General features: G+C 41.1%; 2 protein-coding genes across 5 annotated transcripts in view; both read left to right on the plus strand.

Moving 5' to 3' along the window:
* Nucleotides 1-14,891, plus strand: part of LOC135460117 (long-chain fatty acid transport protein 6-like) — a 370,483-nt gene that overhangs the window by 288,778 nt on the left and 66,814 nt on the right. The window lies entirely within an intron of this gene.
* Nucleotides 751-14,517, plus strand: PLIN2 (perilipin 2). 4 transcript variants are annotated; one of them, XM_064736373.1, is made up of 9 exons: nucleotides 751-887; nucleotides 2,942-2,998; nucleotides 3,079-3,274; nucleotides 3,935-4,017; nucleotides 4,531-4,816; nucleotides 5,145-5,329; nucleotides 6,088-6,222; nucleotides 6,876-7,166; nucleotides 13,277-14,517. In XM_064736373.1, exons 2-9 carry the CDS (start codon nucleotides 2,969-2,971, stop codon nucleotides 13,409-13,411), a joined length of 1,341 nt encoding a protein of 446 aa, XP_064592443.1. In that variant the 5' UTR covers nucleotides 751-887; nucleotides 2,942-2,968; the 3' UTR covers nucleotides 13,412-14,517. The 4 variants fall into 4 exon arrangements, with proteins under 4 accessions (XP_064592443.1, XP_064592441.1, XP_064592442.1 ...); XM_064736371.1 differs by having other exon boundaries at nucleotides 5,139-5,329; nucleotides 13,277-14,510; XM_064736372.1 differs by having other exon boundaries at nucleotides 4,531-4,812; nucleotides 5,141-5,329; nucleotides 13,277-14,510.

Raw genomic sequence — 14,891 nt, forward strand, 5'->3', positions numbered from 1 at the left:
TTAGCCTGCCAAGGACTGTCAAGGGGTTGGTACTATCTCTAGTTACTGCATTCTGGCAGAATGTGTCACTGGGCTGTGAGAGTCTTGGGTGTTTCTGTACTGCAAATAATGGTGCTACTTGTTAGTAAATAAATCCCTGGAACGGTCTAGAATTCCCAGTAAAGTCACTCATGACAAAGGGTGTTATTTAATTTTGTGGTAGCAGTGGTATGCTAAGTGGTTTACATTTGAGAAGCCACATGACCAGGAAAAGAAACAAAGAGAGCTCTCAGATATCAACCATGTAATGAAAAGAGCAGAGCGCGTTTAAATGTTTGGTATGTATGCTAGCAGAGGTGTAATAAATCTCTTCAAATAAGTTAAAAACTCTTGTTTGTTCCACTTATTCTGCTCTGCTGTCAGGTTTAGGTTGAATACTAGGAAAAGGTTCTTTACCCCTGAGTGGTTGGACAACGGAATAGGGAAGCTCCCTGCTCCCCAGGACAGTGGTCACAGCACTAGCGTGCCAGAGTTCAAGAAAGCTTTGCACAGTGCTCTCAGGCACACGGTACTGCCGTGTGGGGCTGCCCTGTGCAGGGCCGGTAGCTGGCCTCGATGACCCTCGAGTCCCTCCCAGCTCAGCACAGTCGGTGCCCGGGCGCGGCGGCGCTCGGCCGGAGCAGCAGCGCAGGAGCGGCGGGCAGGCGCTACCCTCCCGCTGACCGCAGCCGCGGCGCCCGCCGCGCGCCCGGCCCCGCCCCGCGCCGGCGCTGACGCGCGGCGGCGGTGACGCCCCATAAATAGCGGGGCCAGGGCGGCGCTCCCCACTCAGCGGCGGCGGCGGCGGCGCCCGTGCCCGCGACCCTGCCCGTGCTCCTGTCGGCGGCGGCTCCGGCTCCTCCTCCCGGGTGAGTACGGCCGGCCCGGTGCTCCGACGCGGCTGTCGGCGGCCGCGGCGGCGCCGGCCCGCCCCGCGGGGCTGACTCCGCAATATGGTGGCGCGGAGCGGAACGGGCGGGGGCGCGGCCCTGAGTGCAGCTCTGACCGCCGGGCCGGGCCGTGCCGTGCCCGCTGCCCCCGCCCCGCGGCCCGGCGTGCTTCGGTGCGCTGGCCGAGGTTCTCCCGGGACCAGAAAGTCCCGAGAGCCTCGTCCGCCCCCGGGAGCGGCGTTGGAATGCCCCATCCCGGAAGCGGCCCGTAAGGGCGCTTGGGAAAGCGGTGTGCTTTCCTGCCTTGGGTACCGCGGCGAGCCAGAGCAGGCGCCGCGGCTGTTGTGTGTGGCTCATCGCGCTGCTTTCTCGCACTTCCTTCCGTAGGGAGGGGGAGAATAGGAATGAAGTTTGTGATGTAGCCTGTGTGCTTTCCTCTCCAGAAACTCTTGCCGTCTCTGAAATCTGCTTGGCCTTGGATTCCAGGCGTCTCACTCACCTGCTCCAGAGGATGGATTGACTCTTGCTAGGGCTGAACTTATTCAGGGGATCTCTGAAAGCGTGCGAGATCCTAGTTATCTTCCTTGTCTTTAGGAGCAGGAATAACTTCACAGGCTAACTGGACTGGTTTATTGACGACTAAAATTCAAATGTGTGCCCTGTGTGATTGATTTTATGAGATACACAACGAATATTAAATGAACCTTAAAGTAACTGCACTTCTTCCTTCAGAGTCCAGATTCTGTGGCAGTAGAGTATTCACCTGTTCTGTAGCATGCTTTGCAGTTCATGGTGAAATACAGTTGTACTTCTAGTGATCTGATTTGTAATGCTGTGTGAAAAACATAGCACGTTCCTGCAGGTATTTAAATACCTGTTAAGTTAAATGAGAACGTCCTTGTTACTACCATAACCATTGTGTACCTCTTGTTTTCCTTGTGTGTTCCATGTACAGTGGTTAATCTCATTACCAGTGTTACCTTATGGCACACATATGTTAATATGTGCAAATATTCCTGCAAGATGTTAACAGGATGCCTTTATCCTTGTTGCCCATTATGTAATTATTTACCTCAGATAGAATATTAACATGTTCCTTTTTTGCTGTCATACATATGACACAGAAAACTGCTGTTGGCTCTTTGACAAACCTAACAAACCGAATGTGGCAAACCTTATAAGCCACAACCTTTTTGAGGATGGACTCCTAGTTTACCTTTTTGTTGCCTACATTCATGCAGATTCTTCTGGAACTTCAGCATTATTGAAATCATTAATGGAAAAGGTGCTTTTTGCAGATTTAGTTCAGCCTACCTGTGTCCATAGAATGACAGTGTGCTTCAGTGTGTTCTCCTTATGTAGTACTGCAATATCCTGCCACTCTATAGGGTTCTTGTGGGGACAGCTGTTAGTATTTTCTCCATATGAATACGTGTTGGAATGAATGTTGAGTACTGTAGATTTGTTGAATGATCAACGTTTGCAGTTTGTTTCAGTGGGGAACGTGTAATAATTTATTCTAAATTAGCATAAGGGAGATTTATTTTCTGCACTAGGGAAATCCAATGCTCTCCGTATCACAGGAATGCTAACTCCTTAGCAAGCAGAACAGAGTGAGCCTTAGGTGGGCTCCCTAAAAGATCTAATCTGGTTAAAGCTATTGGTGGAGGGTTCTTTGTCAGACTTGGACATTCTAAACTAGATTTTCAGTAACTTGCGGGCTGGCTTTTTTTGTCATGGCTCAACAGATAAGTCTGTCTTAATTCTTCTAGAAAAAATTATCCAACCACTCAGTTATTCATCAATTAACTGCTGTACCTTAAAGCCTGTCTCGTGCATATGCTGTACTTGCATTACCTAAACCAAGTTTTGGGTTGTAAATTGTTACAATGGAATCGAATTCCTGTATGCATGAAACGTGAACATCCTGATCCCAGTAAATGGAGTGGATCACAAGAAGATTGTTGGTTTCAAAGTTTGGTGCTTAGATGAAGCAGATATGATGCCGTAGCTCATATATGCTTCTTTCACAGGCTGTGTGAGGTTCAAGACCTGAAAAAATGGCATTGGCAGCAATTGATCCACAGCAGGTATGTCTGAGTTACTCCCATAATTTCCTTGTCTAGATCATAAAATGGGAGTCTACTAACACCTTTCTCTTTTAAAACAGAACATTGTATCGAGGGTTGCCAACCTTCCTTTGGTGAGCTCCACCTATGATATGGTGTCCACAGCTTACATCACCACAAAGGATAACTATCCTTATTTGAAGTCAGTGTGTGAGATAGCAGAGAAAGGAGTGAAGACGATTACATCAGTAGCCATGACAAGTGCTATGCCTATCATTCAGAAACTGGAACCACAAAGTAAGACAAAGATGAAGCTGTTGGTAACTTTAGTTCAACTGATTGTTTTTTATATCCAGATGCGCCTATGGTTTAACATGGTCATGCTGGTCTTGAATGCTCTTTCATGTAGCTGACTGAGACTGAACCTGTTGCCTGATTTGTTGTGTAACTGATTACACTTTGATAAGACTTAAAAAAAAAAGGTAATAATCCGGAGTGAAAGCAGATTCCAGCTTTCATAATACTAAATTGATGGATGACTTTTATATGTGAGATGATTATGCAGTTTCTTGCTCAACACTTTCCTCACCTTTCACCTGGTTTCATATGCTACTCTTGTGCTTTCTTACACTGAGAACTGGTTAAATTTGGAAGCTGTGTCACAAGGCTGTTGTAACCAGAAACCTGGTTTCATAGAATGGCAGAGGGACAGGTGTTTCAGCTTCTGCCAGTTGCTTGTAAATTATCAGATGACTTTTCTTTGCCTGCAAGTGAGGATTTTTTTTTCTGGCACTGTAAATCTGCCTTTTTCTTTGTCTTTGCTGACTCAGAACTCACTGAGAAGAGGAGGAAACTGCTTCAAGGGTGTTGCATGACTTCTTTTTCAAGAGGAATTTTCAGTTTGATTTTTACTAGATGAAAAATAATTAAAGCCAACTCTTGTAATTTCTTTTATAGTTGTAGTTGCCAACAACTATGCCTGTATAGGTCTAGACAAAATTGAAGAGAGACTGCCTATACTGAATCAACCCACTGACAAGGTAAGTTCTTTCCATTTATGTATGCTAAGCAGAAGAACCATAAACATTTCTTTTCTATTATCACTAAAACCCAGGGGAGATACATTTCAAAAAGCTGTGCCTGAAGCACAGCTTGGAAGCAATGAGAAAGTCAAGGATTGATGTGTAGAACTGTTGGTTGCCTTTGGGAGACCATTAAGCTTTTTGGTTTTTTATATTATTTTAAATTGTCCATCACTTGACAACATTTTTCTGTGAGTGCAGTTCACTGGTGGTGTCTTTTAAAACTTGAGTCTTTGTCTCTTTCTTGCACAAAGTGCCTGGATTACGTTCACTGAAGTTTTTGAAAACTTCAAAAGCTGTGTGGCAGTCATGCTCTTTTTTTCTCTTGTACATATTTTTTAGGGCACATTTTCTCCTAGATAACCAATACTTGTACAAGCTTTAGCATATATTTATCATTTCCTGGACTTAAAATGCTGTAGTTCTCACTAGTTAATACTTTTTAGTAAATCTACGTATGTCCTGCGGCAGGTTGTTGCCAATGCCAAGGATGTAGTTGTTGGAGCCAGAGAAGCTGTAACAACCACTGTGACTGGTGCCAAGGAAACTGTTGCTCACACAATCACTGGAGTTGTGGGCAAGACTAAGGAAGCAGTGCAAGACAGCGTAGAAATGACCAAGTCAGTTGTCAGTGGCAGCATTAACACTGTCCTGGGAAGTCGTGTGGTGCAAATGGTGAGCAGTGGTGTGGACAGTGCTCTCACAAAATCAGAGACCCTTGTAGACCAGTATCTTCCACTTACAGAAGCAGAACTAGGTAAGACGATTTGAAGGTTTGATTTTGTTGGAATGCTTACATTGGAGAGAAGCAAGCAATCATCCATATATTGCATACTCATAGTGGGGGAGGGGGGGGCACATGCCTCCCAAACTGTCTTTTACCTTGCTGATTGTAATAGCAGCATCTTCACAAGGAAGCGGAATGAAAGTAAGGATTTCTCTATAAAGTGGTCTATCAGCCTAATCATGGTGCTGAAGGACTACTCAACAAGCCCTGTGTTCAGCTATTACTAAGCAGATGGAATTGTCTCAGACCTCTTAATGTTTCCTCTAGTAATCAATTTGCTTCCTTTCTACATACCTAGAGAAAGAAGCTGCAAATGTTGAAGGCTTTGAAGTTGGAGTCCAAAAGCCAAGCTACTATGTTAGACTAGGATCCCTGTCTTCAAAGGTCCGCACACGTGCCTACCAACAAGCCTTAAACAAAGTTAGAGATGCTAAACAGAAAGGCCAGGAGACAATCTCTCAGCTCCACTACACTGTTAGTCTGGTGAGTCAAACTTTCACTTGATACATAAAAACCATACGTTGGCCTTGGTTTAGCGTGAAGAAAATAGCTGAAAGAGTCGCAGGAAAACTGGGATTGCTCTCTGACTAAATCCATGAACATTATTACATTAACTACAAAGAATTTGCCATTAAGTGATTTTTGTCATCATTCAGGAGAGCTCTAAATCAGGCTAAGCTGTAAACTAATGAGCAATTGCTTGTAGATGCAAGCACTGCAGAAACAGAAGTGATGTGTTTAAATTTATGCCTGTTTTGTAGTGCTGGTTTTGGCACATACTTCATTCAGTGGAGAAAGTGTCATGCAATTTAGAAACACATCAGTCCTTTAAATCCTTTTTATTAGTGAAATTTCAAATTCTTTTGGGACTTGCTCTCTTGCTGCTTCTATCTCTGAGTATTTCTGGTACTTCAGCAGTCTTTATTCCAGCAAACATCTTTATGTGCATGACAAACTGCACACAGAGTCATGGGTTTCAATACACTTTCAGTTCCTCCTGTAGGATGCCAGTGGGGGATGGGGAAATAGTCAAGGCAGAGGGGAACACTACACAACATCTTAAAACTGCTTTCAGTTTTCAATTCTTTAATGAGACTAAACGCATGCTTACACTACCCAAAGTTGTTTATACTGAATTTCTGAAGGATTTTAAAAGGAGAGTACAAAAAAGTCAGGGTAGAGAAGCCCTAGAGGAACTGTTTGGATTCTTGGCTCTACTTCCTTATTTGGCTCTATTTCAGATTGAGTATGCCAGAAAGAACGTGAATAGTGCCAATAAGAAACTTCTTGGTGCTCAGGAAAAGCTTTATCAGTCCTGGATAGAATGGAAGAAAAATACAGGCCAAAGTGATGGTGATGATCTGCGTAGTGCTGAGGTAAATAGATGTAAATGTACACCAGAAATCAATATTTTTTATCTCATCAAGGTAATGGCAAACTAACAGTCTCTAAAGTGTGTGAGAGAGAGGCTGCATGCTGAGGCTAAGGACAGCTGACTTCTGAGAACTAGGGGTCTTGAACTCTTTAAATGGGTCTACTTGCTGCAAACACTCAGGTTCATTCTCCTCTCTTGAGAATGCTTATCCTATTTAGCATGAAAACTCATATTGGAATATCTGTATGTAGATTAGTTAGAAACCAATTATGTGATGTGTCCAGACCAGAAATAATGATTTGTCAGCAGTCTTAGCCACAGACTCACTCAGTCCTACACATAACTTTCAGGGATAGCTCATTGATTAGAATGTACTTACCTGCTGTGACTTGTTATCCAGAGTTGAAATGAGAGTCTGCTTGACTGTTGCTGGGTAGAAGCTATCAGTTTCTTTTCACAAAGTACTTGAGTGTTGAAGAAATACCAAGTACTTCTAAGTCTTTGATGCTTCAGACTAAAAACCTGGTTTATTATCTGTTATAGCTTTATGTCACCTGTATCCACTTTACTTTGCTTCTTTATGTATCTTGACCAACATAAAGCTGCTACAGTCATAAAAAGACACTAATTTGCTGTTGTGCTTGTTCTTTCTAGCACATTGAGTCAAGAACTCTAGCTATTGCACAGAGCCTCACTCAGCAGCTTCAGACCACCTGCCTCACACTGGTCTCAAGCCTTCAGGGGCTGCCACAGAATGTACAGGATCAGGTTTACAGTGTTGGGTCAATGGCAGGTGATGTCTACCAGAGCTTTCGGTCAGCATCCTCTTTCCAAGAATTATCAGACAGCTTCATTGCAGCTAGCAAAGGACAGCTGAAGAAAATGAAGGAGTCTCTGGATGATGTGATGGATTATCTTGTTAACAACACACCGCTCAACTGGCTGGTAGGTCCCTTTTACCTACAACTGCCTGGCATTCAGCATGCTGAAAGCAAAGGTGAAGGGGAGGAGAGTTCCAGCCAAAAAGACAAACAGCCTGAACACACTACTGAACAAGCTGCATAGCACACATGTACTCTGCTGACTGACCAAATGAGTGGCCTAAGTGTAGTTGGCAAAAAAAATCCATTTTCACCATTTTTTGGTGAACAATTCATAAATACAGGAATAGGGGATTCTAGAGGCCAGGACACTTACACATGGGTTGCATTGTCCTGTGTAGTTAAGCCACTCTTAAAACAGATTCAAGTGCCTAAGTATTGCTGCTGACAGTTGTCAAGATGCCCTATTAGTCTGTCAAGCGCCTCATTGTGCTTCAGTGGTATAAATACCATTAGTCTAAATGAAACCCACCATAGCTGAAGGCCTTTGATTTTGTTGCCTAATCTCTACCAGAAAGATATAAAAGCTTTACATACTGTGAAATGCATTTAACAGCTCTACAGTCTAGCTATGTACACTTGAATGCTGTGTTCACTGCAGATCCCACATTTGATAAATATGCATCTGACTTTCAAATTCTATTGCTACATCATTCCTGACAAAAGTTCTGTGAGTGCAGAATGCCAAAGCTGAAAGCGAGGTTTCTGAATGAGTCAGCTGGAGTAAAATGCTGTGGCAGTGTTAACATTAATTGTACAAATTTCATTATTGTATTACACATTAACATGACCACAGAATCATAGATTATCTCAAGCTGGAATGGACCAATAAGCATCAACAAGTTTGACTCCTGCTCCGTGCAGGACTAACTGAAAACTAAACTATATGGTTAAGAGCATCATCTAGATGCTCCATGAATACTGTTCCAGTGATTGACCAAATAATTATCAACACACTTTTTAATATGCAGTATAAACAAAAGATTCATGCTGTTTGTACCAAAGTGCCTGCTGTTGTGTGTTTTTGTAGCTATTGCTTTGTAACTCATTTTTGTATGTTAGTAATAAATGCTTTAGTAGTCAAAGCCTGTCTCCTTTGTTTTAAAACAATCAAACTTGCTCTTCTGTGTCTCTCTCAAACTGGGTCCAGCAGAAAGCAAGTTTGACATGCAAACGATGTAGATGTGCATTGAAAATGTTTGTGTATGTATTGATGGATAGATAAGATACTGCTGCACCATTTCCTTGCTTTTGAATTTCTGTGTATCTACCCATTGAGTCTTAGCTTTACTGCTGCTTTTGCTGATCCTTGCTTTGTCACCTTTAAAGATGACCTAAGCTGTGAGCTGCTGGAAGTTTTAATATTGAAAACAGATGGATGTGGACAAAAGAACCCTCTCAACCCTTCATAGTAGGTGTTGTATGTGCTGGCCATCTACCTGCTTTGTCTTCTGACTCCCTATAAGCAGTGTTTACTTCTCAGCTGCATCACCATTTTAACTTTTGTTTCCTCTTGAACTTGAGTGACAAATGTATGTTAATGCTCAGTTACTTCAGTGGAATTGTTCTCACTAAGTCCTGTGAACACCTCCACTGGAAGAGAAGTAGTTTCTAAGAAATAGGGCTGTCCAGGTAAGTTGTATCCTTTTCCTTGATGCATGCCCTATACAACTTTGGATCACAATCATCTAGTGTAGCAATGCCAGCCACCATTTTCAAAGAAGTCACCAAATAGTGAGGCAAAACCACAGTTCAAAGAAAACTTACCACATAGTCTCACTTTGCTACATGGAACAAATATCTCCACCTGGTTTGATGTAGGCACTAAAGCAGATTACTTGTTGTCCAGCTGTTTAATATGAGAGGGTTATCTGTTGGATTGGGCTTGGCCTACAAGTGTAAGGAAGATTGTTTTAAGCACAGTATCAAATGAAACTGTAGCAAAACAGGATTGCAGGTAAAGATTCTGTAGCTTACAGGTTTTAATATTCCCTTTATATAAGGGCAGTGTTTAACATGAAATAAACATGAGATGATGAGACTCCTTTCCAGCTAGGGCCTGACTTAAGACTATTGGAGACATAGTGCTTTCAGGAATAAATTTAAGTTTACTATTGCATAGGTCCAGCAAGAATATCCTTTTTATCTCCATTTGCAATAATACTTGTGGAGTGAATCCACTATTATAGATTGCTCAGAAACGGAATGGAACTAATTAGTTGTGGGAGTAGTGGGCTGTTCAAAGAAGGGAATTCCCATTCTTCTATGTGCGTTTTAGAGTCTAGTTGCTCTGGGACTTCATCCTGATGTGATCAGTCAAATAAAATATTCAAACTTTTCAATGTCTTTTAAGGACTGAGAAATAAACAGCATCATCTAGCATTAATGCAGGAGCCGTACATTGTGTCTATTCTGTCTTGTGTTGCTGGTTTGTATTCTTGCATGGCTGTCCATCTTTACTAAATCTCAGCAAGCAGATGAAGTGGAAATCAAGGATGCTGTTGTGATAGGTGCTTGTTTTGTAGGATGCTGCCCACTCTGCAAATGTTTTAAAGTTTCTGTGCACAGACACACAACCCTCCAACCCCCACTGGAATTAGGAGCTCTTCCTTAGTGGAAGAGATGAGTGAGTAGCAGCAAATTGGTATTTGCTACTACTGATTTTTTAAATATTATAAAATTCTGTCATTAAGATTATTAGATTCTGCTAATAAGGACAGCATTGAATATTTAAACTGATTTGCAACTATACTTGCATGGGTATCTTATTGCGGGTAATTTAGCATAGCATATTCCACACTTCAGTCTAACTGCAGCTCTACAGACAGAACTTATGATTTTTCTCTAGTGCAGCTAGAGAAAGGGACTATTAACATATCCAGTGGAGGCAAGAATGATGCCTTCCAAAGTCTTGTCTTTTTGCCACTGTTTTTGACTGAAGCTGATGTGCTTCCTCAAAAATAAAAGAAGGGAAAGCTGAGATACTGCCATCTTACATGTTTCTCTTAAAGTGTATGTATTGAACAGCTCAGCTGCACTGCACAAAAGCTTGCTTCCTCTTAGTCAAAATCATATTTGAGGACATAGCTTGAGCTAGAAAACTGAGGTTTCTCTGGAACCTTTTAAAAAAGGTAGGACCAGATGTGTTGAAAATTATAGGAAGTAGATTCAACTATTTTCAACAAGGCAGGTAAACTAGATTAAATGGAAGAATGTCAAAGGCTTCTAGTCACATAAAACTTGGGGTGGTAAAGGTTAGAATACTAACCTGATATTAAGATCATTATCACTTGTAAAGTTATTTAGGATTTATTTATAATTCAAAAAATTACTTTTGCTCTTTTGGAGATCACTCAAAAATTGTTCATGCTAGTTGACATGTCCTCTTCCCAGGTGCATTTTAAGAGAGAACTATTATTCTATCATTGCTGATAATTGTTTTTTAGAAAAGCTTTCAATATAAGCATTTGTAAATAGCTCCATATGGTATGCAAGTTTTGCAAACATATTTATATCATTGGTCAAAGCCAAATTATAAGATTTGTATAAGGCCTGGAGATGCAGTTAGTTTGCCTAAATCTGAAGAAAGGTGTAAACATTTGGAAATGTCTCCTATTCTTCAAGATTAATATTTTTGCAATGAGCTTTTCCAGAATTCAACTTAGGGTAATATTTTATAGCTAGTAAAATAGGTGAAAGGATTTGGGAATATTTCTCATTCATTGTTTAAAAAAAGCAGTAACTACCACTAAAAGGCTTTTTTAAACCCTCAAAAAGATGAAACGGAACGAAAATTATTTTTAAGCATGCTTGGTTAGTAGTTTGCATGATCAGAGAGTCTTACATGCAGCAGATTGTGCATAATACCTCCAGCAATGTTTTGTTAAATAAATTTATATTTTTTTATTGCCAATTCATGGCAATTTTATTTCTTTTGGATAATACAGTCTCTTGATGACTAAAAATAAGCGCTTGTTCTGAAAGCTCACAAAATGAGGACACTGTGTCAAAATGCTAGTGGCTCAGTTCTAAAAACTGAGCCCAACAACCAAACAGATTGAAGTTTTTAGTATTGACATCAACATGTATATATGAAGACAGCAAAACGCCATAGTATTTTTTTGCACTGTTCTATGTAGGGATTTTGCAAGTATATCTTTGTAAATGATTTACTGAATCATACAGAGAAATTGCATGAGGAAGAGTTTTATCTAGTCTTTTTTATTCAGTAATTGATAGGAAGTCGAAAGAAAACAGTGAGTCAACTGAAAGTAAAGATCTTTTACATAAGGAATTCCATAACACCAAGGGCTTTGCATTGTTTTAGTTAGACTGGTGCAGATATATTCCAGTATAATTTAGCATGGTCAAAACTGAAGTGAGTTTTGACAGTAGGTTTTACTCAGAGATGTACTCCAATTTGAAGTTCTCTCATGGCTATCAAAATCTTACATTAAAGGAATCGGGTTCTTCTGCTGCATGCATTAAGGAGATGAAGAAAGCAGAAACTTAAATTTGGGCAATATTTCTGTTGTCACTAAGAACAAAATGGATGTAAGTAATAAAAACCAATTAAATGAATGATAGAGAAAATTCTTACTGGTCAGACACACTTAGTGGACGTGGCTGTGTCTTGGTCAGTGTAAATACATAAAACCATTTGAGCACGTATGCATATAATACATAAAACTATCCATATGGACTATGGATAATCTTTTTAGGATATCTCTATTTGTACTGCTGTATGAAATACAAGATCATGTGCTGGTAATGGAGAAGTCTGTTTCCTTGTCCAAGCACGGTAATGAGAATTTTAGGAAAACTGCCATAAGTAAAAAGCTGCAAGATAATCCTTGCTGGTAGAAAGACGTGTTTCCTGCATTCCTAGTGCCTTTTTGATCTTTTGGGAAACAAAAATTACTGATCTTATTTTGATCAAGCTTAAGTTTCCAATGTGGTATATGCATTTCATGGTATTCATAACAATGCCTGGTTAGTCACATGCTGCTTAAATTCTTCTAAAGATCAGTTTTAATAAAAAATTAGTATTTCAAAGATCCCTGGTGTCCAGTGACGACCTATTCCGTAAGACCAGTAAATTACTGTGCAGTGCTTCTGTGTTGTGTACAACCTGATAGCTGAAGTAATAGTCCCTTTATTTGATACATTGTCTGCCTTTCTGACCTGTCATCCCGGCAGGCAAAGCGTAGATTTTTCTTGCTTACTGTCTTTCATTAAAGTAAATCATAAGATGTTTTGCAGTTAGGGAATGCATTAAAATGTCTCTTCAGTCAGTGCTGTGCTTAAGTTACAGAAATGCCTACAAGCTGCTATTGTTTTGAACATGCAGAACCAAGGTCCTGTCAAAATGCAGCAGTAGTTATTTGCTGATACTGTGTCTGGTTCCAAGTACATCATATCACCAACATTAAAACTGACCATTAACCATATTACAGATGTGAGTATTCTTCAGTTGGGGCAAAAAACTTATGAAGTAAATTGCGTAATTTTATCCCATTTTTCAGAAGTGCCTAAGAAGTCCAAGTCCTACTAAGGGGACTTAAGGGTTGGTACTTAAGCTCCTAAGTGTCTTAGCCAACATTTTTAGAAGTCTGTTAACATCCATGTATCCACTGATGTCTTTCTGGCAATTCCTGAAACCCTATGCTGCTTAGCACTACAGAATACTATTCATGCAGTTAAAACAGAGGCCAAAGCGAGACTGCAGTTCCAAGTATTTGGTTCATCAGAAAAGGTCTGATGTAGTAGGCAGGCAGAGCAACACAGTATCAATCTGTACCAATCTCCTCAGGGCAGATAACTTTGTATAGTCCATTGCTTTGGTGAAAAGAAGAAAGGCAACATTAGTTTGAAAACCTCCTTTCTTAAGTTTCCAGTCACTAGTTTCACTAAATTCAGTCTACTACCTTCAGCTCTTTTCCATCTCTACGATAAAATCTGACCTTCTGAGCAACTGCTTTCTTGTGTAGTATTTGATTTGTCTTAATGGTTCCTGTTGCCTTTGTGTCTGAGCATATTTCACTCTGTAATCCGGATGTTTGGTCTGATTTCTAGAAATGCTGAGCACCTTTGTGTCCTGTCTTCAGTGAAGGAGTACTGCACAAATTTTTTTAGTTTTACTTTTGAATTGATTGAAATTTCATTCCTACACAGGTTCCAGATTTCGCTATTACAGACCTGTCTTCAGAGTCAGATGATGTCCCAGACATTTTGGATTTGGATGAAGAGGATCAACAGGATTTTTCACGCACAAATGGTCCTTACACTACAGGGCAAAGAGCTGAATAGAGAAGCATAAAAATGTCTTTTTGATACAATGTACCTTTGCCATGTTTGATTTAGATTTGTCCTTTTTAAAGATGAACCTGCCTAGTTTAGAGATTATGGGGATACTTTTTTAAAAATCAGTACTGTTTCACTTAGCTGCATCAAAACCCTGGGTTTTTCAATGTAAGGAATGCATGCTACATTAATTGGTTAGCACGGGTGTCAGGCTCCAGTTCTACAAGCCAGGTAGCCTAATCAATATATCCAACTAATCTGATTTTTACTGGTGATTTGTTCTCCTGCTGGTAGCAGCCATGAGAACACCCCAGTGCTTTGCATACAGGGCTGCCAACAAAAGGAGTTGATGAGGATTTGCCCACTTTCAGTCTATGTGAAAAGCAGTGCTTCATCTACCTCTTTGCTGCTGGAAGGGGTAAGAGACTTTGTCTATTGGATTTTCTCAGGTTCTTTTGTTAGGCTCTGCACCTACAGAGCTTAGACGCTTAGAGCTTTCCTTTGGCAAGAGTGCTTTATGCACTAAAGGACTTCCTTTCTTTCCACATGCCTTCTGTGTGCAAATATTATGGCCATCGTGATGCTATCAATTGTGGCGCCTGAGACTAAAGGGAGTAAATGCTTCAATATTAAAGTGTTTTGGGTATAAGAATAGCATTTAAATAAGAAAGGGGAATAGATTGTGAAAAGAAAGGAAAGCAAGAGAGTAAAGAGATAAAGATTTCAGACAAAAGAAAATTTGGGAAAAAAGAGGGAATTGAATTTAAGAGTTCTGGCGACAGTTATTTTTTAAAAAGTGTTGTAATAAAATCTCAATCAGTTATTTGCTAAGTGCTGGTGAGTCTTTTGCGCATTTGCTCGCACACAGTAACTTCTCGAGGAGTTGCGGAGAGGGGTAATGGGTCTGGAGGCGGACTTGTTGACATTTCTTTCCGAGGACCAGGCCGACCTGTCCGTGTGGGCCGCGTGCCTGCAGCGCTGCGCCGGGAGCTGCGGCCGAGGCCACTCTCTGCAGCCGCGGGCCTGCTGCGCCCTCAGCCTGGGATGCGTGGTCTTGTGAGGGCCTGCAAGTCTGGCCGCTGAAATGCCTTGGAATAAAAGTTTGAACCGCACAGCGCGCTTGTCGGTGCGAGTTTTTCTTGTTAGGGTTAGGGGTTATTTTTTGCTGTTTTTTTTTTTTTTGGTGGGTTTTTTATTATTATTATTATTTTGGTTTTGTTGGTTTTTTGTTTTGTTTTGGTTTTGGGAGCTTTTGTTTGGGATTTTGGTTTATTTCATTTTGGTTTTGGGGTTTTTCTTTGTTTTGGTTTGGTGGGGGTTTTTTTTCCCCCCGCGTAAATTCTGCAATCCGATTACAAAAAACGAAGGGCCCTCTGGAGGGATACCGGCACCCGGACTACACCTCCCATGAGGCAGCGCGTCCGGCTCGCCTCGTCTTCGGACGCCGGTGGCGGACGGGAGGTCTCGCGAGGGTAGGGACGTGGTA

This window comes from Zonotrichia leucophrys, chromosome Z (genome assembly GCF_028769735.1).
Source record: "Zonotrichia leucophrys gambelii isolate GWCS_2022_RI chromosome Z, RI_Zleu_2.0, whole genome shotgun sequence".
Classification (NCBI taxonomy): Eukaryota; Metazoa; Chordata; class Aves; order Passeriformes; family Passerellidae; genus Zonotrichia; species Zonotrichia leucophrys.